This window comes from Python bivittatus, unplaced genomic scaffold (assembly GCF_059951505.1).
Source record: "Python bivittatus isolate LINGU-HERP-01145 unplaced genomic scaffold, Pbiv_v1 ctg000080_np1212, whole genome shotgun sequence".
Classification (NCBI taxonomy): domain Eukaryota; kingdom Metazoa; phylum Chordata; class Lepidosauria; order Squamata; family Pythonidae; genus Python; species Python bivittatus.
The window spans coordinates 77,936,323-77,960,663 of record NW_028277035.1 but is presented as its reverse complement, the minus strand read 5'-3'; the positions used below and the strand labels follow the sequence as shown (position 1 = coordinate 77,960,663).

The window sequence follows — 24,341 nt, the reverse complement described above, 5'->3', positions numbered from 1 at the left end:
TATAAACTACTGAAAAGTATAAATGGCAGGGGTAAAAAGTATAAACAGCAGGGCATGAATGTCTAATCTTCTGCCTTCAAATGTGCCGTGTGGAAGACAAGTACATTAGTGGTACTTAATTCAAGCCAACTTCATCAGCTGCAGCTTGGCTTCCAAAAGAAGCCTTGGGCTTCTTTTACTAGTAAATTTCATTTACTGTATGCTCCTGAATTATTCAAAGTTGATGTAGAAGCAGGTCTCAAGGTCTCTTGAATATGCTCTGACATACGAAAACCACAGCCTGGATGAAAGATGGGAAGAACAAATAGACCTGAAAGGAACTAAAAGATGACCCTGCCTGATGTGAATGCTAACTCTTGCCTTGCATTTCCTTCAGAGAATGGCCATGGTCTCTGCAATGTCCTGGGTCCTGTATTTGTGGATAAGTGCCTGTGCTGTACTGCTCTGTCAAGGGTCCCTTCAGCAAACATTTCAGCAGCAGCATCTGCCCAGACCAGGTAAGAGGAATCACACAGTGGATATTACTAGAGATGCCAAAATAGGCCTATGAGTATGAATGATTTGCAATCAGCTCACATTTAAAAGTCTGATAACTCAATGTTAGATTGTCTAGAAGGGAAATATGGTACTTATTTAGGTTGTGTATTTGTGTGTGTGACTTTTTTCCCCTTATTTTACATTGGAAGGTTGCAATCCAGTCTTGGCTTAATGCACTGTGAGGTTTGTGGGAGTGATAAGAAAATAAGCCTTATTAAAAATCACACGTTACAGAGTTAGGTTATATAGCTTTTATGGGCTGGGCATTGGTCAGCTGAGGCAAGGATCCCCTGCATTAAAAACAAACAAACAGACAAACATCCACAAAGGGATCAGTGCTTAAATTATGAGTCTGGGAGAGATAGGAAAAACCAAGGGGAAAAGCAGAATCTTTGTCAGTGGTAATTTTAACACCTTGGAGGGCCTGTCAGAAAAATCTCAGAGAAAACATAAGCATATATTATACATAATTATATTATGCAATATTATGCATAGCCACATTTACTCAGAAGTAAGTACCATATAATCATTTGGACTTACACTCTGCTAAGTGAGCCTACAGTTGCAGCCTAAATCATCTCTTGGAGACCCTTTACTGTAATTCCCATGCTGTAAAAATATGGTTCTCCCAGAATGATGGCACAGGGTGTGAACAGCAGTGAGGTATTGCCTGCATTTGTCACAGATGGTGATTTATGGTCATTCAGTGAGAAGGTGTGCAGTGTTTCTAAAGATGCTCAGTAGTTGAAGGAAGGAAAAGGATATTTGTGTTGGAAATAGAAATTGATTAAGGTAAGATTGAGTCTAAGGCATTTCATTACAACACTATTCCTCAAGTGGAGATCAGCTATGCAATATTTCAAGGCTGACTATTCATTTGGAACTTGCTTCATGGCTTATGGGTCAGGAAATGATCAATTATAAACAATATAAGACTACTCCACTGGAAATCTGGCTTTGGAAAGACAGATTTAGGAAAAAGAAATGAGGGTGGTGGGGCTTGTTTGTTTTGCCTTTGTTGTTACAAGCCGAAATGACGTGATAATGTTTTAAAATGTTCTCTAAAAAGATCAGATTTAAATGTGTGAGAATGGGTGGATGAACGCATGGGTTGATACAACGTGGACTGAGAATTTACAATTCCGATCAACGTAGGGTTCAACTTCAGATTTCACTTAATCTCCAGTCTAGAACAGAATAGTCTGAGAAACTTCTCAGTTTATGTATGGCTTAGAAACAATGTGTAACAATAGTCCACAAAGATAATGGAAAAATGATTTATCGAAGACTTTTCCTAGATAAATTCTTGACTGACAGGTTGCATAAGAGCACCCCTATACTCTATTGCTACACCAGTAGTATATCCATAAATTTAATAGAAGAGAAAATCCCAATGGATTGCATTTTATGTCTCCAATTCTAAGCCTAAAACATTGATTGATCATGTACGCCTTACTGCTCCTTATGAGTAAAATGACAATTACTGGAAAAAGAACTAGTTTAGATATACCAACCACCTATAGGCAGAGAAAAGTGACAGGAGTGCTCTCTGTGATATGGCACTGGTGATGACACAATGGATTATCAAGTCCTTAAATAAAAATATAGTCAAAAGGAAAATGGAATCTCATTTTTGCACATTCAGTTGAAACAAGTGACATGATGACAAAATAAAAAAAATAAAAAAAATGAGGGATAGATATTCCGGTGGCTTGGAGCATTTGCCTAAGCTTGAAAAATCGCCTCCTTTATGAAAGTAGAAGAGGATAGTGTAGAGTGCATACAAAGTGTGGAAGAAATGGGAAATATGACATGTCTTTCACAGGGGCTGTGATAGAGTGAAGGTTTTACAACTGTCTCATCACCTGCTTAGGAACAGGAGAGCTCTTCTTCTTGTGAGACTTTGAAGCAGTCAGCCTGCACCCTACATGAGTAAGATTGATGGTGTTCTGATCCAAGGCAACCAATTTCAGTCTCTCAAGAAATAATCCACTACTTTGACAGATGAGTGGAATTTGACAGAAATGCTCACTATGGTTTCACATTGCTGCATGTCTGCAGAGGGCAAAGCTCAGAGGGTCCTTTAGAAAGATACAGCTGCAGGTTTTTGAGAAGATTCTGTTGGCATAATCTGAAAATTGTACACATCAACACATTTATGATCTGACTGGATAATGCAAGTGGGAGATACACACAGAAAAGAATGAAAATATGCTCATGATGAAAATGAACAGAGATTTTTAACATATTCAGCTTAGTCTCCAAGCATTTGCTATTTTTCAGACTCATATTATTAGGAATGCATCATTTACTCTGAGTTAGCCACTTTGAGCTAGCCACTGTTTAAGGAAGATTAAAACACTGCATCAAAGAAAAAATGAATTAAAAATCAGACAAGTTGAATCAATACATAATTTTCTAATTTGAGACTGTTGTGTTATGACACTTCTCTATTTTTAATAGAGTAAAAACAGCCATAATTAATTGTCAAATATACCTCCCACTCCATCATCATGATCTACAACATTTCATGCCAGTTTATAATCATTGTCAGGGTCCTTAATTTATATGAGATAAGAGGCCTTCCAAAATCAAATTTGGGAGTAGAACTACCATAGTGCAAGGAGTGGAAGAAGACAACTTCTGTCTTCTGCATCTTGCCTCTGAAAAGTAAAGATTAGTGTATAGCATTTTAAATATTATAAAATTTAATCAACTTCTGTTGTTCCTGAACTGAACTGTAAATGGGATTTATAAATATGGATTAATTTTTTCTTTAAACTGAAAGGTTAGTATAACAAAGTTGGAGCACATGAATGTTCAGTTGTTTTCATTAAATTTATATTTACTGGCACAAAGACATGGGTCCCCATGTCGGGAATGCTTGATAGTTTCTACTTCTCCTGGTCTCACAAAACAAGCTAAGATGTGGGATTTTCATGATGAAGCCCATGCTGTTTCACTTCCCTGGCTCCCCTCTTGTGATTTTGTTTGTCCTCTTTAGCATTTGGCTTTCTGTTGGGTCCAGCCAACCTGCCTCTTGAATCCTGAGTCCATCGAATTGGGAACAAAAAAGCATTTAAAAGGAATAAAAAATAAGAAATGAGGGTCACCACAAGGCATCATTTCCTTGGTTTGCTTAGCACATGCTAGGTTCAAATATCTGTGATGCAGTTTTGATGTGCAGCATCTGCTGCAAAAGTAGGAATGAATCTTGTTGCCTTCATTTTGTTACTGATGAGAAAATGACAACATGACAGTTAATTACAAATCTCAGCACTTGTAGGCTGTGTTTGCACAGTACACTCACCCATGATGAACTGAACCAAGGTTTCCCCATTTAGCTGGATTTTCTGGGTTCACAGGACATACTGAAAGTCAAAGAAATCATACAGACTGGTTTCAGAAAACACGCTTGGCTAAAATGTCTTTCTAGTGCCAAGTAAAGAGAGTGAGCATATTGGCCTCTGGTTTTAGAAGCAGGATGCTTCTATCATGGTTTTCCTTGTTCTACAGAATTCCTTAGGAATGCACAAGATGACTATTATTAGAAAGCTACATCATATGCATAGCAACATATTGACTCCTTAAATGCAATTGTTTCTTATGCCTTTTTGTGAACTGTGATGAAAGTTAGAGTCAAGTCAGTTGTCCTTATTTGTCAGGTGCAATTGGAATTTGCTACACTGACTCTGATCAACTGTTGACCCAAATCTGTTTTGAGGTGGGGGAGCAAAACTGCACATGGCTCTAAGGGGGAAACAACTATGGTCACCCAAAAGCCTTTTAATAGATACAGTAGGACATACAGGGAATGGACCTGAGAATGATGTCACCAATATATGTGTAAAGCAACAGAACAAGCCAGAATCAGAACATATGTCAAATATCCAAAGGCATTAGAACCATCAAGGCATTTAGAAATAAAAGTGCAAGGAACATAAAGGAAAATATCAATCTGCTAGTTACTGAATTAATAAACAAGAGCAGCTTTCTCTAAGACAGAGCTTTCCAGTGACCTGAAGTTTAATTCCCATTATCCATAGCTAACCTAGTAGGGGATAATGAGATTTGTAGCTCAATATATGTGGATGATAATATATTGTGGAAGGCCAAGCTAGAAGGATAAATTACTTCTTAATCTTTGCTATAACCCCAGGTAGAATAAAACAGCAATAGTGAAATCTTATAATTATCTATCTTAGAGTTCAAAATTTGACTTTTACTTAAGGTTATTAACTTTTGGTTTCAAAAATATTGGGCCAGGAGAAGCAACAAATAGATGGAATTGAGGTATGCTGACTATCACTGTCCCATAGAATGTAGTGATGGAGAAGAGATGTGTTCTATTGCAGAGGAAATGCATTATGGGAATACTACTTCTACGATTTCTTTTGGTGCTCTCTGGTCAAAATTGCCCATTGTAGGAAAAAAAATATGATATAAAGATGGACCTTTAGTCTAATCTGGTAGGGATCTCTTTATGTTCTTATGGCAGGTCAGGATGTGTCTTAGGCAGCATCTTATATGTCATGAGGAAATTTAATATCAATGCTGATAGAGGGCCATCAAGATGAATGCTTGCCTTATCCACTGGGAACATCTGTTCCAATCATATACCCATTTCCTTGGCAGTAGGTTTATCGGCAGCAGTGAATGGATGTTGAAGGTCATCAACCATGTTAATGTCCCACCGTTCTCTGTAATAACTGCAATTGTGATGTCTCAAGTCATTATGGCAGCTTAGCAGGGAGACTGATTTCCTTAGCCCCAGGTTCTGCTGTCCATGGAGAGGAAGTATAACTAAGGAGATATAATACTGACCCCTCAAGCTTGGATTTTCCCTTCATCATCAAGACACCTGCCAAAATCTGGATCTATTATCCATAATCAATTATGGTTATGTGCCATTAAGTAGTTTTCAAATGTACTTCAAATGTACTAGTTAGCAAATGTACTTTTCCTAGCTGGGCTAATAACATATTGGCTAATTGTCCATACCCTCTAGTTCCTCTGGGTCCCATTGGAGAGAAATAATTCAAGCAATCCAACATGAAAAAGAAAGGTTTCTACTGCATGAAATATCTAAGTTTTACCACCAACCCTACTTATACTCTGAAGAGTATTATACATTTTAGAGATTTGCTATGCTTGAAAACATACGGCCTTTTTTGCTTCTTCTCTTTTTGGTATTCAACATGATAAGCCTTGAATGCTAGCCTGCATAAATTGTGGTTCACTAAGTAGTATGAAACCCTCAGCCAGAAGCATGACAATCTCTTGTTCTCATTTGCTCATCCTGGGCAGGCAGCATTAATTCTACATCTATTAGGGTGCAGGTGCTTTGCATTTGACCTGAAGATTCACAGGATATGCAAATCTGCCCTAAAGGGATGAATGCCTAAACCGCCCAGCCTATTCTTTCTGGTGCCTTGTCATTAGCAATATTAGATTAATTTTCTTGCACTCTCCCACCCTGACACACACTGACACATTTCTTCAAGTGCAAATTTGGAAGCCTGGTTGATTCAACCAGAGCTTTTCAGCACTCAGAGCTGTTTGAATATTTGCTGTCATTATTACAAGAAGGCATTGCTTTGATTTTTCAGGCCTCAGGAAAATTACGAACTGACAAATTCATCCCTCAAAGGCGCGATCTGCATTCTCTGCGATGGTTGTTTCAGATTCTTGCCTTTAATTATTAGCTTGTATAGACTCATCATGAGTTAAAAAGGTATATTTTGCACTTAAGAATACATGAGTTGGCCCGCTTTTTATCATATTATTTTTGTCTTTTGTCTGGCTGTAGCTGTAGTGATTGGATTAAAAAAAAATACATTTCCATCATAAAACTGAGATTTGCTAAGAGCAAGGGTTTGCCTCCTCCTGGGATTTTAAATTTTTCACTGGCTTCAGATGCTATAAACAGAGCTGTTCTGTAGTGCTAAACTTATTTAAGAATTAAAATAGCATGGGGAACTCCTTCCTGTTGATTTTGGGCAGGTAATTGCAGGTTGGAATACAGTACACATTGGTGCTACTTTTTCTTTAAAAAAAAATTGTTCTGCTGAAGAACTTTGGATATGAATAGAAGTAAATTAAGTTACTAAGTAATAGACGAACTCTTTGTAGTCCATAAACAAAAGAAGTAGGGATGCACGATTTGGAATATTCCTTCTAAAATAAAAGTCCATTCATTCTCTACAAAAGAACATTTTATGTCTACAAAACAACATTCATGTGCTACTGACCTCCTTTCCCATTTTTCTATTGTTGCAATATCTCTACTTCACTTCTTTCTTGCTTGTGTAGCTTCTGCAGGGGGGAAAATTGGAAATTTGCAGATGCTTCTGTCTACCAGAAATAGTTCAGCAGCAATTGTAAACTCAATTTTATTATACTTTCTGTAGAATCATGTAATAAAGAAGGTCTATTTGGATATGTAATTGAGCCCCTATACCAGGAATTGTCATAGCTTTCCCCAAAAAATTAAAGATGCAATCTTAATGATATGTTTACATGGAAGTTCTATGAACATCAGTACACTATGTTCCTAATAACTCTGTTAATTAAAATAATACTCTTATAGTAAGTGATTGTAAATATAGTAAGTAAATTGCTTCCTTGATACTGATACAAGACAAACAGGTCACACTATTATCTATTTTTTCTATTAAGACAACAGCTGTAAATTTATAGAAACGCAAAAGGTTTAAACGTGGGATACTTTTTAGAACCCGTAAAGGATTGGCACTTCAAATATTTATAAGTGTGTTGGATTACCAAGATTATAGTAGTCAACAGAGTCTGTTATTTCTTTAGCATCCTTCCAAAGAGAGTATGATGCACACAGGAGATCCCTCAAGGAGGATGACCTACTATTGCAAGAATCCAAAGCACCGTTTTATGCAGTGAATAGATTTCCTTATTCCTTCTGGACTTGCATTAGTCATATATTTCAGTGAAGGGGTTTCTGAACTTGCAAACTGAGTGCAAAAGAAATGGCACATGGTCAATTATGCATACGCAGGGCCAGCTTTTCAGGTCTTCATGCTCAACTCAAAATATCAGGGTCAGCCCAAGGATATGGTGTCTAGGGCAAAGCCATCAGGATGTTTGTGTTCATACTGCAATATGGGAGTGCCCCACATTTAACTATCCTTGAAAAGAGCTGAAGTGTTTTCTAGTGCTAAAGCAAATCACCATCATGAATGAGTATTTAGGCAGTTTGCCCTGTTTAGGACATCATTCCTCCAGTCAAAAGTTGTCTCAAAATACATCCTGAACCACACGGAAATTTGTAATTGGCTGCAATTGTTTCTGATGTTATGATGCAGACATCAATATATTGGGTTGTTAATTCCGCCATGCAAAAAGTCCCCTTTAAACACTTCTTTCAGGTTGTATTAGAATAAACTTTCAAATTTTGTTCCAAATGGAACAAAATCTTGCTCTGTAGAATCATGCTCAGTATTCAAGTCTCGTCTCATTCCATTCCACCACCTCTCCTGTCTTCCACTCAGCGTTCGGAAACTGCTGAGCAGAATTTCTTTTACATTTATGTTTCCTTAGGCAGCCTTCTTTCTTTGAGATTTAACAAGGTTCCTCCAATCGTGATAATCTCACCTTCTTGAGCCTTAGTCATCCTAGTTTGGTTGCACTGCCATTATAATTCATTAGAATGATATATAGGTGGAACCTGTACCACAATGTCATCCCAGATCTGCAATTCATGATAGGATACTCACAGAGAAAAGAGAGGAGAAGGCATTTGTGGATCATAGGAAGGTAAAATGTTGATAAGAGCTATTGATCAACAATAAATGGAAGTGCTGGGCTGACTATAGTGTTTTGATACAATAGAATATCCCTAATTGCTGAAACTTTGACAGCAGTTTTACTATTTTGAGGAAGGAAGTATGTGGAAACTGAAGCATAAGGCCTAAAAGAGGCACAATCTTCCCAAACTTTCCCCTCAAAACACTATTCCACCCACATTTGTGTGATTTGCCCCCATCGGCTTCATCTCCCTCAGCCTTCCAAAGATTTTAAGTTGGTTATCAAATGTTCCCCACTCACCCTTGCACTTTAAGAGCAAAGAAAAGGAGACACCAACATTTTCAGAACATTTTTCAAGATGTTATTTATTTATTTGTTCATTTCACATTTCAAGATGTTATTTATTTGTTCATTTCCAAAATGTATTAATCATCCTATAGCTGCAGATTAATAAAATGTATTAATCATGCTTAGAGTGATAAAGCAATGGAAAGAGCTAAAAATACATATTAAAAACTTGGTAAAACAATAAAGTAATGTATTGACAGCTGGAGACTACATTGTAGAATAGATACAGATATTTAAGATTAAAAGTCTTGGGAAATAGAACATGTTTTTGCCTGGTGCATCTAAAAAAATGTGGTTTTTTTCCTCAGTTCCTTCACTTTCAAAAAGAATATAATACAATGTTAGTTCTTTTTGAAGATTACATTTGGCCATACATGCCTTCTTTTCCAGTATGTTTTTAAATTGGTTGTTTGGCAGGTTTCTACAGCATCTGTAAGTTTCCAAATGATCTGACTGGGATATTTATATATTCACTATTCATTAGATTCATATCCTGCCTTTCTTTAGAAGCTCAAGGCACAGTATTTCACATTCCTTTTCCCAATTTCTCCCCAAAACAACAACCCTGTCAGGCAGATTCATCTTAAAGAGAACTACTGGCCCCAATTCACCCAGTGATCTTCCTTGCCTGAGAGTGAACGCGAATGTGGTTCTCACTGGCTCTACTACAACACTATTATCCATTATATATTACACTGTGTGAGCAGGTTTTGTTTTGGGTTTTTTTTGCTGATATAATCCCAACATTTAATAGTGCTTTTCTCTTTTTTATTATAGCTTTGTCATAGCAAATCCAAACTTTACAGAAAAATCAACACTTTAGAATGAAATTCTTTGTTTGAACAAACTAAATTTATTATTTGAATCTCCGGTACTTTTTGTTTAATTATTGTGAGTTTGATATGGTTTTTGTGCATGTTCAGTTTATGTAGTTGTATTTCATTCATTATTTCATTCTTGGAATTGATATTTCTTAGCATCATTTGAATTGCACCTCTTAAAACTGTTCTCTGGTGGGCAGTCCTTTATCGCTCCTGTTTTATAAGGATATTTCTCATTTTGTTGTAGATCAGGTTTTCTAGAAACTGTACCCTTGACAAATTGTGGAGTATCACCATATCTTAGCCAGAGTTCAGTTATACACTAATATCTGCACTTTTCCAAAACTAGAAAAACAGTATTAGGGAAAAGCATGCATAAAATTGCATTGTATTAGGAGAAATTGCTTGCAATATATGCATATCCAGGAAAAGTACATATGTGTGTTTTAAGGAATGTACATTTAAAAAAGGACTATGCAAATGCAGAAAGAGGATGGAACATTGGTAGCAAATTTGAAACTTAACTTGAACTTGACAGAATTGTCCATTTCTTTTAGAAGGTTTGCAATAATCTTTTAAAACTTACTGCAAGCTGACTTTTGTGTTCATGTCCATATGGAAGCCTTTCTACAAGTGTTTCTGCTGATTACAGATGACACAAGTAATATTTATGTGTTACAATAAACATCTGGAAGCAGGAAACGGAATTGCATATACTACTCCCACTCCTGAAGCAGATATGAAGCCTCTATTAGACAAAGGGCCAGATTCGCCCCCAAACATGTTTCAGGACCAAGTGATCTCATGGAGAAATGCCACAGTCCTGCCTCTTAACCAGTGTGCCACCCTCACAAAAGAACCTGTCTCAAATCTATCTTTTCATGTCCACTAAGTCTCAGAACAATCAGGCACAATTGCTCCTGCTTCTAAATTAATGTAGTAAATAATTCTCTTTCTGTACATGGAGAAAGGGACCTCAAGAGTAGAGATCTGATTAAGGGGATAGGGCCTCAAACCAAATGTTGTTGGGCTAGACAGAGAGATCTTATGAGCTACATCTTGTCTACAAGCTGAAGTCCCCCCATCTCTGCTTTTCAGCAATACATACACAGACATGCCAGCAGGCTTATCCTTTTCAAAATAAAATAAGGTTGTATAAAGGAGTTTGGGTGGTTATATTGCAGCTTCTGGACTGATCTGAAGGAACTTCTCTAGATGACCCACCCCTGGGGATACTAGAAAATAAATTTCTATTGAGACTTAGCTACTTCAGTTGTCTCCCTGACTGCCAAAATTCAAATGGCTGAATAATTTTGGGAAACATTTGGTTTTCATAGTGACCCCTGGTCTTGATGATCCTTGAGTTCTTGGAATCTGCTAATTCTGTAATTACTGAACTGTGTCAGCAACTTTTGAGAACAATTCTTAGGCTTAGAATTCGTTGTGATGTAACTCTTGGTGATGTCTGTGTGTATCTATAGATGCACATTTTTGTCTTCAAACATCACTTAAAATGGACAGATGCATATGTATTTCCCTTCTGAACTTCTGACCTCTTAAAGACTATGGATTACAATCCCAAAAAGTTCCAAGTAGACTACCTCATCCATTTTACATGAATGCAATTCATGCAAGGTAATATAGATAGTTTGTATTTATTATCAATTTAAAAAATCATCAGAATAAAAAATGCTCACCATTAGCCATATAACAGAAGGTGCAGATTAGAACTCCCTCTGAAAATGGTGCCAGTATTAGACATAGCATTTTGGGGATCGAAAATGGGGGCCTATCCATGCTGGAAATTAGGAGGTCTATTACAGAGCCACCATGGAACTACCTTCAGACTTGAGTTAGTTGTTCCTTAGGCAGGAAAAAGAACTCTATGATATACGGAGAAGACATCTTGTCCTGGCAGGTTAGCTGGTGTTAGCAGTGATCCAGTTGAAAATAGCAGCTGAGTTTCTGCTAAGTTCTGGGCTGTTGGCAGCAGAAAACACTGCCATAGTAAAAGCCATCTATATGATTGTTGAGTCCAAGCTTGAAACAATTGAAAATATAGTGTATTTCAATAGATTGTGAAACTTTGGACTTTGCTATATCAGTCATGCACAGTTCTCCCTGTGTCCATAGAAACAGTCAGTGTTTGGACCAAAGATCATATATTTCAAGACTTCTGTAAACTACAGTATTTATGTCATAGGGTTCTTTGCCCTGAAGTGTACTATTGCAGAGAACCAGAACAATAGATTAAACCTTCATCAAACCCCAGCAGAGATATTAATATTCCATTGTTTAGCTAATGACTGCTAGCAAAGGTGTGCATTACTTGTCCAAACCAGGCTTTGTGGAATAAGGATAAAGGATGGAAAGATGCTTTTGCCATTTTGTTAATGTGTGAATGCTTTGACAGTTCTACTGATCCAATGTTCTCCTTGATTCTGAGTCACCTTAGGCATTGCATTTGGAAGATTTCAGAGAAGGGCTCTCTGATGCTAACAGTCCCGAGCTAAGAATTCAGCTTTCATTTCAGAGTTCCACATTGCCTTCCCCATCAACAAGACCAGGTAAAATATTTATTGGGCATGAACAAGCTGAACATGGCTGTTGACAGTGAAGGAACTGGTTAGGCTAGACCCCAGAAGTGCTAAGTGTCTTAGTTGTTGATGACAGATGATAGTATGTCTTGACCTACTTCTGAGGAAGGAACATATGGGAAAATCTGGTCCTTTGGTTATCCTGGATCTCATCCATTTAGAGTTCTGTAGGCAATAATGCATGGTCTTTCTGAGCTGCAGAATGTGTTGAATGATTTCGATAATCCCCAAGTACTTCCTCCAGCTCAGAAATGTGTTCTAATTAAGTTTTGAACAGCTAGGTGGAGCTGTGACTTTCAGCTCATTCCTATCAATTCACACTTTCCTATTGTCTCTGCAGTCACTTCAGACAAAAGGCTTAAAATGTGCTTTGTCTCCTTCATGTGTTGGAATTCCATTTTTTCTTATGTAAGAGTAATCACTTATTCCAAGAAATTGTCCAAACAGATATTAATCCCAAAAGATGATCCACACTTAAAAAACAAAACCCTAAATATGTTCTTTCATGTTTTTATCTTCCTCTTTCTGTTTCTGTATTCTTTCTTGCCTCTTCTCCCCACACCATTTCTGTATTCTGTCAGGCAGAGAAAGTAGTTATGGATCAAATGAAAACATTTCTCATGGATTAGGACATAAAAATCCTTTGATGAGATAGGACCAAAATTATAGAAGGAGCTGGGTACACATATGGAATAAAAATAAATTAATGAATGTTAGCATCTGCTTCTCTCTTATAGTAATTACATTTTTAGTACAATAGATTCCTTTTAAAAATAATGAACACACACACTTCTCTGTCGTTTTAATCAAGTTATATTACAATAAATAGAAAGTTCTACTTTAATATTTTTCCTCACTATGATAAGATGTTCAATGGATTCCCGAAGAGACCAGCATTAAAAAAAAAAAATCAAAACTCAACATGGTGTCAGATTATTTTGTTTCCTTGCCTGAACCAAAGAATATGATTGTATAAGACTGAATCTTATACTTGGTATAAGTACTTGGTACTCTGTACTTGGTGCAGAGCTAGTCTCAAATGGGGGAGAAATTTCTTTCTAGGGAGAGAAATTCCACAAATCTTTCTCAAGATCAGGACTCCCCTCTAGCAGATATAATAGACTAGCTATCGGGAAAAAATAGGATAAATTATTATGATTCCTCATTTGAAATGTAACTGAAATGTGTAAATCAGGGAGGCTACAGACCATTAGTGAGTTGTACAAGGAAAGGTAGAACATCCACACATCTCCCTTGGTTGTCTGATAACTAATAAGTACAAGAGCACCACAGATCATCCATGAGAATTTCTCCAAAATTCTCTTCTCCTTTGAAATAATTTCTAAACCAGATTTGCTTTCATAATTAGAACTGGTAGGAAAAGTGCAGGAGAATTTCTTTACCCATCAGTATTTCTAACAGACCAGATGAGTAACAAACTGCTGTTAGAAATATTTCCAGGGACATCAAATAGCTTCTGCCCCCGCTCCCCATTTTTCATCATGAGACAGACTTTAAAAGATACATGGTTATTGTTAAAGCTATGTGACATCTAAAAAGATCTCAGGAAGCTGGAGATAGATTAATGGCATGAACTAGAAGGAAGCCATACCCAAACAATCTACCTTCCTGTAGATGAGCAGTTTGTCATACTTATAAAAAGTGCATACACTTTCCTCTGAATTCATTGAGAATCCAAAGTTCAAATTAAAAGACCTGGGCTAAGGCTGAGCCAACTAGAAACTACTTCTCAGCCATCTTACAGAGTTTCAGACCTATTTCAGAAATGAAGTGAAATACTTTTGTGAGAATTAGAGTGATTGACACTTGGCTTTCCTTAGAAATCCCTGTTCCGAGGTTTCTGTTTTTTAAAGATAATCCAGATAGTTCCCTGTGTAAAAAGCCTTGTGATATTCTGGAGGCTTTCATTATGGTAGGGCTACCAGATTTGGGCTGCAAAAATCCAGACAACTACTAAATGTCAACAAAGACAGTTTTTGCATCTCTTTTATACCAACTAATAGTGGTCTGGATTATTGGAGCCCAAAACTGGTAGTCCTAATTGTGATTCATTATTATTAATTATGTGCTATTAAGTTGTGTTGACTCTTAGTGACCGCATAGGTTTTCTCCAGGATGGACTGTCCTCAGTCTGGACCTTCAGGTCTCCCAACGGTGCACCCATGGCTGCTGTAATCAAATCCACCCACCTTGCTGGTGGTTATCCTCTTCTTCTCCTTCTTTCCACCTTTCCCAGCATTATAGACTTCTCAAGAGAGCTAGGTCTTTGCATAATATTTCCAAAATATAATCATTTGAGCCTGGTCATTTGTGCCTCGAATGAGAATTCTGGACTGATTTGTTCTCTGAAGCTCTAATTATTCTGTATTATAATTAAACAGGATAGAAGTGGGGTGAATCATTTCTTAGCAGCCATCCAAAAAGAAATGCAGTAATAGAAGGAAAATGCATTATCTCATTATCCTTTTAAACCTGACTTGCTAGAGTATGGGGCTTGGGGGACATTAGCAAATATATGTTTGGATGTGTACCTCTCTGAATGTGTGTGTGTGTGCATGTGTGAGTATATATATACTCAGAATAGGCAACATTTTTGGGCCTCAAGATGAAGAATTTAGAGACCATATGGTAGGCGTATCCATAAAATGACCATGAGCGTTCATAAAGCACTCAATTACCAGAAACTAGCACATTGCTGCTAATTAATATGATGTTGGAGGCTTCTGTTTTACTGTGCAGCATACCAGCTTCCTAATTCATATTATTTAATTAAAATAATATTGGGGAAGGTTGGTGCCTGATGAAAACAGGTTGTCTACTGCTTTCCTCCCCTCCTCCCCCCACCATATATAAAGAACAAGCCAACAGTATTTTATTCAAAAATAAATGCTAAGGTTTAAGGAGATCTCCTTTTCCTTCATGTGTCAGGGGAGAAGGAACCAACAATCAACAGTGCAATGCTTTGCATGTCTATTTAGTAACAACACCTGCTGGATTTAGGTGAGCTTATTTGCAGGGGTGTGTGCTTAAAGGATCAGCAAAATCTGTCAGATAAATCCTTTGGAAAGTGAGCTACTTTGTAATACTATTTCTCCTCCTCAACTTATTGGAATGAATTACTTAATATTTAGGGTTGATTGGGCTTATGATCACTTTAGTCACCTCCCAATTGGACTACAGCAATGCACTCTACATAGCTGCCCCTGAAGACCATCTAGAGTTTCAGTTGGTCCAGAATACAGTGGCACGGGTAGTTATAGAAATCAAATAAATAAAAAAAATAAATAAGGGCTTGTTATGTCCACGTAACACTGCTACTCCACGAACTGCAGTGGCTGTCAGGAGACTTCTGGGTGCGATTCAAGGTGCTGGTTGTCACCTATAAAGCCCTACATGGCATAGGACCAGGCTACTTGTGGCACCACCTTCTCCTAAGGACATCTGCCCACCCACACACTCCCACAGGCATGCTCCAGGTTCCCTCTTTTAAATCTTGCACCTTATGGGGCCTAGGTAGTGTGCTTTCTTGGTGGCTGCCCCTATTTTCAGGATCAATCTCTCCTTGTTCCTTTTCAGGAACAATCTGTCCTTGATATTTGGCAGTCCCCGACTCTGCTCACCTTTAGGAAGCCATTTGGGGCTGTTGACCAGAGTCTCCTTCTGGTTGTTTTTATTATGGTGCTTGGTCACCATTTTATATTTTGTACGTCATATTCATATTTATATATTGTGATGGTTTAATGTTACATGGAGGGGGAGGGGTTTGGTTTATTGTTTGTTTTTTATTGTCATATGCTGCCCAGAGTCACATTGTTTAAGTTGGGTGGCCTTATAAATCTAGCAAACAAACAAATAAATTTGCTGTTTTTTCCCTCAGGCCTTCACCATAATCACTGAGTGACATCCCTATTTTGAATGTCTTGGCATCCTTCTTCAGAACCAGTAGTTAAAAAAAAAAATCAGTTGCCATTCCAAACTCCTAAAACAAGAGACTGATTTCAAATACAGTTTCCTTTGTGCATTTTCCAGGCAAACATTGCAAATGATCCTACTTCAGAACAAATGGAATTTAAATGCCATTTGAGAAGTTTTAAAATATACAAAAGCAATTACCCTTCCACCATTATTGAATTAACCTTTGCAATTATCCAGTTGTGCTTGAATAAAACTGTAGTGCTATTTTGTATGTGTGTGTTTAACCTTTTAGTTCTACTCCTCCTTTGATCCTGCTTTGAGATTATAATGTTATCAATGCAACCGTATTGCCATCCACTGAAGTAAATTTGTTCTGAGCACAGATAATTCAATCCTTTCTCTTTGCTGCAGGATCAAATGCAAGGAAACTGCTTAAGAAATGGTGTTTTCTTGAATAAAGAATGTGTAATATTTCACTTTATGAAGTCCTAACGTGTGGCTGCATAATATTTGATTATTAGTTCAAACAAAGCTCACTGTTCAGGCATCATATGCCTGATAAATGTGTATTTTGCACCTGTGGAAAAGAAGTATAGGGAATGGGTTCATGTACTGCATTGGCCCAGAAGCATGGCTACCTAAAATCTTGATCATTAGTTGGACAGGGTTATGTTAGTGCTTCTGTTGCCATTCAACTATAGTAGGAGATATCTGGGGAAAAAGAGAACTTGTAACATTTTCATAAGTCCTGCCTTAAGCTCATCTTCAAATATGGGTGAAGAGTCCATATCTCAGGGGCCCATTGTTCATCAATAACATGTGTTTTACAATCAGAACATCCCAGGTTCAATCCCTAAGACTCCAACTATATATCAAGGTATACTCCAGCTGTGTTGGAACTAAAAGGCCCAGAATTCACAGTTGCGATGGCTTAACACATCTGACAGGCACCAGGTTATGGAAGGCTGCAGTACACAATATGAGGATAGATTGGAGAAATAAATTTGGCATAACAAAATGCTATGTCTTGAACTTAGTTAAGTTCTGGGTCAAACCCCTCAGATTTACCCCTTCCTATTGGCTTGATTTGCTACCATAACTTCTTTGCCACCTGAATACTAACATGTCCTCTCACTGGCAAAGCTGGTACTGCTTAAGGTTTTTCCAACTACAAATGATCCAGAATGTAGTGGGGAACAGAGACAAAGAGGAAGATGAAAAAGTGGGAGCAGAACTGGAGAGAACAGGAGGCTTCATTGAATCAGTTTCTAAGTCATTGGCATGGCTAGAAAATCAAGAGGGAAGGCAGGTTTCAAGCTCTGGAATCATGCATTGACCACAGCTAGACCCAGATGGGCTAACCCTTTATGCATTGTTATTGTACATTGGCAAGGTGAAAGAGAAAAAGAGAAAGAGAAGAAATCCTTCACTAGGGAAAGAAAAGAACTAAAGAGGACACAGGTTTGCTCCAGATGAAATCAGCAGAAGATATGGTACTTTCAACCTTGTGATTTCTTGACTTAGGTTTACTTTTACCAGCACTATCAGTAGAAAGGTCATAGCTACCTTTTCTCTTAATACTCAGGAAAAAGATTTTCTATTTTGATAGGTGAGAAATTTTAAACAATGGATAAAAACACCATAGCTCACCAACATGCACACTTCTGCATGCACTCCAGAGACTACAGATATACTGCTACACATCATGCTGGAAGTCACCAGTTAGCATGAAACTATCTGCTAGTCATAGCACTGCTTAAACTTTGGGATGGGTGACCCTGGACCTACTTCTGGTTTTCCCAGGCAAAGGAGGACACATTTTGAGCGACTGCTCATTTTGTCTGCACAAACCTGATTATTTTTTTAAAAAAATGCTGATAGCCCAAGTTGTGATCCATAGTTTGAAACCCTCTGGTGCACAATATGAGAGAGCATACAGAACTGAAGTGAATCCAATTGCATTAGGGGAAGCCCATTGGAGGGCCATGAAGCTTACCAAAACAGCTTTTATTTGCTGGATTGCTTTCTTTTGAGGCAAAAAGTCATTATGCTTGTTTCATAGAATAAGGTCCTCTCTTTCTAAGCATTCCTTCCTGCACTCAGTGCTTCACAGGCTGCCTAAAACCCATGGATGCTTTGATGAACGCAGCACAGCAATGGTTTCTGCATAACTCAAAGCATACAGTAACTTAATGATGTGTCTGACTTAAAGATCTCATTAACATGATCCTATTATCTTAAATATGCTTTAAGGCCAGTTTTAGCCACTTATAATCATGTGTTACAAACTGTGACCTTATTAATCAAGAAGGAGAAAAATCAAACAACATGACTTCTCTTCTTGTCAAATATTCTGCTGGCTGATCGATCTATTCCCATGGTGGTGTCTGTTAGCATAAGGAAATAACAAATGTTGCTGCACCTTTGGCCTAGGGAATGGAAAAGAGTATAATTCATGTTATATAAGAAGAACATCCCCAAATTCTTAAATATCTTCCCTAAATATGACAAAAAGAACTGAAGATTCAAAGGTGGGAGAAAGCAAAACCAAAAGATTTGTCCAGAAAGAGGTCTTGGAAAGGCTGGGTTTACAGTCCTTCCATATTCAACCAAATGTGGTGAGCCACCTTTTTGTTCTTCAGTTGGCTCCTCATTTTTAAAAGCTACATGATAGGTAGATTAGACTGTAATCGTTTCTATGAAGATAAATCAAGCCTGAAATAATTAATACATAAAGGCTTATTATACATTCACAAATCAGGTTGTTCTCTGGAGTGCTAAGGGGGAAACTTCTGATTCAGGTTCTTCTGTATTCATAAAGAAAAGTCCTTTTTTTCTTTCATTATATTGCACTGGATAATTTGCCTCACTGTCCCTTAGTGTTCAATTCCAAAAGTACCTTGGATTCTAACCAATAGTGTGTTGGTAAATATTTAAGAACTGACTTTGCTGGATCCATGGACACCACCATACTGTTAGTCACGGAACAGCTGATTGGCAAACTAGGCATTGTAGCTCAGCTCTGCTCTCAACTGGCTTACAAAGTTCCCCAAAATTTAACAATCAGTTCTTGCGAGTCAGTACACAATGGCTCCAGCACACCACTGATTCTAACCCAAAGAAGTAGAGATTAGAATAGTAACTAAAATTAGTTGCCTATGGCAGCCTCTCTGTATTGGCAGAGAAAACTCTGAATTATTGTTTCATAACTTTTTCCCTGTGGCAAAAATGTATCCTGATTATATAACTGAAGACAGATAAGGATTTTATATAAATATATTGCTTCATGGATAAATATCTTAGCAAAATTACTGTAGAAGATAACCTTTAACCCCATATGCCTAATATTGTTTTGGACTTTCACCGTCTATTTCCACAAGGCCATGTATGATCACAAAACTCAGGATGAGATGCCAGCACTGGAACCTGAATCCAGATCTAAGGTTTCAAGTAAATCTTCTGTATCTATACTGCAAAAATCTAGATGACCAATGGATGGCTGGCAGAGTTTTCTGTACTTCCATCTGACTTTTGCTTCCATCTGACTTTTTGCAGATAAGATATCTGAGCCCTGCTGGAAACTTTGGAGAACTGATATTAATTGATCAGTAATGAATGATGTTCAGCTGGATGGACCAATAGTCTAACTTAATGCAATACATGTTTTATGTTTCTGTGAAATAGCAGGCTCACTTTCTTCCATGAACAATCAAGAGTTTCCATGTAAGTAAGGAAATGCCTGACATTTCCTATGTTCAAACAAGTCAGAAGAGTATAGCACACAGAATGTAGCAGCCCATCATACATGTGCAGAATATTTATTAATGCATGAAAGGAGCTGACTTGGCTCCATACTCAGTTGCTGTACTGGGGGAGAGCTCTTTTGATGATTTCTCCAACTTTCCTGATCTGCAGCAGTCTTCTTATGGGCCCAGCAAGTTCCCCTGTGCTGTACAAAACATACAAAGGACACAAAATGCATAGGAAGTAATAAGAGGGTAAGAAGTGATCTGATTACAATGATCAATCCAACAACAACAAAGTGAATAAACCCAAAATCTTAGAATCATGATCCTAGAAGAATTAGAAACAAGTCAATGTAAACATATATTTTCAGCACTGAAAAAAATAGGTCAATAATATTTTGAAAGAGTTTTATCCTTTGGGGAAAGGTTTTATCCTTCTCCTCCAGAAAAAGAAGAAACAGCTGAACCATTGCATGAAAAATATAAAACAGTGTACATTATGCATTGAATTTTCTATCAATTCTTTTCTGGCCCTTGTTGAAACTGGGGATATATTTCTTTATGGTGACATTTTTTTCCCTGTGAATTTAAAAAGAGGAAAAAGAATACATGTCAGCCTTAGTAGTTCAAGTGTGAATTTTATTAACAGTGTTAAACATTTTACCCATCTTCCTCTCATTTTTCCTGTTTCTCAATCCCTTTCTCTCCTTTTCTCTTCCTCAGAAGTATCCTTTTGTACTCATTCCTTCTGAAAACATTCACAGGTGCTTTTCAGCAAGCCAAAATAAATTAAATTATTTATTTAAATAAATAAATAAACAAATAAATAAAGCTGAGGTCTCGCAGCAGAACACCTATATAAGTTATTTCATCCAGCTTGTTGACAACAGCAGGGTGGGCTGGGGACTCCAAGGGCCAATTTCCCTCCATTTGGGGGGGAACCCCCTCCCTAATCTAGTTGTACCTTTTTAATGGTTTCTATTTATATTACTAAGGAAGAGGTCTATATGTCTAGCCCCTAACTATGATGATGCCAAAATGAGAAAAGATGCGCTGTGACATCACAATGCAAGCTCTGTCATTTCATGCTTGGGTTGCAACATGTTTCATCACTTGCCCTCCCCCCTCCCGCATGCCCCTGCAGACTCTATGAAAACAGCATGCAGATGCACGGACAGTCTAATTCTGGCACAAACAACATGAAGCTGTTGAACTCAAGAGTGTCTTCCCGTGTCCTGCAGGGAGGCTTGTTCTGAACTAGCAGTGCTTCCTCTTTCTCACACAACAGACTGAGCAGCCTCCTCAGAGGGGCAGTACATTTCAGAAACACAGCACATGCTTAACCAAACAATTCTTTCCCCTCCCTTGTCAACTGCTCGCAGCAAGAAGTCTCAGGCAGGCAGTGCCTCTGACTGATAGCGCCTTCCTTTTGAGAAGTTTTCCAATTTGCTTTGTTCCTCTGATTCTTTAATGGCTGCTCAAACCTCAATTATCCCGAAGCTGATCTGGGTGATTTCCTCACTAATGAAACTGTCAGCCTCTCCTTCTTTCTGTGGGCCAAGCTACTGATTCCTCTGAATCCCAAACTTTCCTCTTTCTTTGTTAGCTGCTCAGAGTGATATTCCATCTGGGCAAAGTTCTGCAGGGAGAAAAACATGCTTTGTCTCTTTACCTCTTACATATTCATGCAGGGTCCTTCTGACCTCAGATGGAACACTCCCCACTCTGCTGCTTCCTACTACGCCCTCTTCTTTTCCTCTCTCCCTCAGCCATTCAACAACCTGGGGCTTTGCTTTGGTTCCAAGCTAACTCTCTGCCTCCTCACAAATTAGCTCCCCCCATCCCCAACTATCTTCTCTCCCACTCTCTGAACTTTAGGGATCTGGTTAAAACTTAACTACAGAGTCAGGATGTCTTGAAAGAATTTGATTATCATTACTCTCATCTTCTATTAACCTTAACGTCTCAGAAGATCTTAGTTCCTCTGTATCCTGCAATTTCAGTTTAACAACCATTACTAGCTTGCATCAACTTTCTGTAATCATTGGGTTTCACCTGTATAATATTTTAGGGCATTAGAGAGCCAGGGTGGTGTAGTAATATTGGGAAGTGGGAAGGGAAATTATACAAAGTAGTCATATGCGTCTGAAACCTGTCCTTATTTGGGAGTGCATATTTTGACCTTTTTCTTTGTTTCTTTTAAATGTGTTGAATACACTCTAGAGTTACACTAGAGTTTCTGATGTAACATGGCAAGAAGTGACAGCATGAACCCCACCCCTTCCAGTCTTGGGATGTACAGTACACACGTAATCCAGGAAAGAAATAGAAGAACTGGCAAATGATATAAGGTCCAATTCAAGGTGTTGGTTATCACCTTTAAAGCCCTACATGGCATGGGGCCAGGCTACCTGAGAGACCGCCTCTCCCCCACGATTCCAACCCGTCCCACCCGATCTCACAGAGAGGGCATGCTCTGGGCAAAAGAACTCTGACTAGCGGGGACTTGCAAAAGAACTTTGCCAGCTCTTCTATTTCTTTCCTGGATTACGTGTGTACTGTACATCCCAAGACTGGAAGGGGTGGGGTTCATGCTGTCACTTCTTGCCATGTTACATCAGAAACTCTAGTGTAACTCTAGAGTGTATTCAACACATTTAAAAGAAACAAAGAAAAAGGTCAAAATATGCACTCCCAAATAAGGACAGGTTTCAGATGCATATGATACAGTCTGGCCTTCTCTGCTGTAGCCCCTGCCCTTTGGAACATCTTGGCCCCGGAGGTGAGACAGGCCCCCTCACTCCCAGCCTTTCGGAGGGATTTGAAGACCTGGCTCTGCCATCTGGCCTGGGGTGGGGAGGGAGGTCATTGGATATGGGGTTGGCTAGCCCCCTAGAGGCCTGGTGTTGCTTCCATCGGCCTCCTGGATTTTTCCTCTTCCTTTTACTCTGTGTAAATGTTTTGTTTTTTTTTATAAATTTTAACTATGTATTTATTTATTGTTTTAATCTGTTGTAAGCCGCCCAGAGTCCCCCATTGGGGAGAGATGGGTGGGGATAAGTTTGATAAATAAAATAAAATAAGCATTCTGGAAAGGAGAGTTTGATCCCTTTTCTTAGCAGGTAAAGGTAGTCTCGTTGGGGTCAGGCTTCTCAGCCAAGATGTTGCCACCTAGTGTAGCTCTTCAATTCATCTGGGAGGAAGAGGAATAGTAGTTAGATATATTGTTCAGCTGTAACACCTGATCTTAACCCACAGAAGTAAGAAAGAGATAATGGAAAGTTGTCTGTTGAATGTGGGCAGCTGTCCTCTTTGGTATGTATCTTCTCCTCTGTCTGGGTGGACCAGCGAGTCTTCTTTTCCATTCCTCTCCTACTGGTAGTGCAAGTAGGCACAATTATTTTATTTTATTTATTCAATTTATATAGCAGCCCATCTCAGACCAGTGACTCCAATGTAGAGCGTGTTGCAATAGTCCAAATGGGAGGCCAATTAGGACAAGATACTCTGGCACAAAAATTGGACTATGGACTGGAGCTGAATGTGAAATTAAAAGTTTTCAAGGCCAAAGAGGTAGTATTTGGGCTAAATACTTAGAACCATTCCTGTATGTTTGGGGGAGATCCGAAAGAGCCAAAACCTGAATACAAGGACAGAAAAGACTGATAATCCTTTATTTCAGAATTTATGTTTTGACTCTCAAAATAAAATATTACCATCATAAGGAAGTGACCTATATTACTGTAATTGTTCTTGCTGATCATTTGCTCTGTGCAGTGTGAGTTTTGTAAATCTGTTCTTCCTGCTACAAAATCACACTGTTTGAGAAAGCAATGCCTGTTGAAACCAAGGATCCCTAAGCATCTTCATTGACTAAAGCAACATGGGGGTCATAAAATTAAAATCTTCTCTTCTTGGCTGCATTGCATGTGTTAGGCTTTACTGTTTCCTGTGAGTTGCAAAATACTGGGTACTGAAAGACCATCTCTATTGCAGAGAGACTGAGACAGTCATAAAGTGACAACAGGACAGGTCCCCATGCAGAAGATATAGCTAGTTTTGGTAAATCCTTATAAATGTAAAGATAAAAAGATAAAGACTCCTTGAATATGAACTCCGGAGTTACACGATCTATGTCATTTTTTGGCAACAATATGAAAGGCATTAACCATTATCTTCATCCAGGATGTTTTTCTCAACTTTCCAATCTGTAGTGTACATTTTCTGGTGGTCTTCCATACAAACATTAAACAGGTTGGACCCAGCTAAAGCGACAATGGGGACTGCCACTCTCATGTAATATTTCTCATATTTGCACATCCCTGTAGCTCCTTCTTTTCTAAAGTAAATAATTGCGGTGCAAATAATTGTTGATTTAAACTGATTTAATGTTCACAATTTCCCCCTATAGGAGCCAAAAAAAGGAGCTCTATTAAGGAAAGTATTTATTTAGTTAATAAGGGCTATACTGGGCTGCCCATTATACTAAGAGGTCTTAATGGGAGGGAAACGCAAAGAGTTTTGCTGCTCTTAAGGATTTCTCTTCATGTTACACTGAATGCCATTGTAAAGCAGAG

The 24,341-nt window shown here is 38.2% G+C and overlaps 1 protein-coding gene across 2 annotated transcripts in view; it reads left to right on the top strand.

The window, feature by feature from the left end:
* The first annotated feature begins 379 nt into the window (after positions 1–379).
* The window catches only part of TAFA1 (TAFA chemokine like family member 1), a 375,509-nt gene continuing 351,547 nt past the window's right edge, over positions 380–24,341 (top strand). For both annotated transcript variants that reach the window (XM_088134795.1, XM_088134794.1), the window contains exon 1: positions 380–497. In XM_088134795.1, coding sequence (XP_087990921.1) covers positions 380–497 — 118 coding nt within the window. The remainder of the gene's footprint in view (positions 498–24,341) is intronic.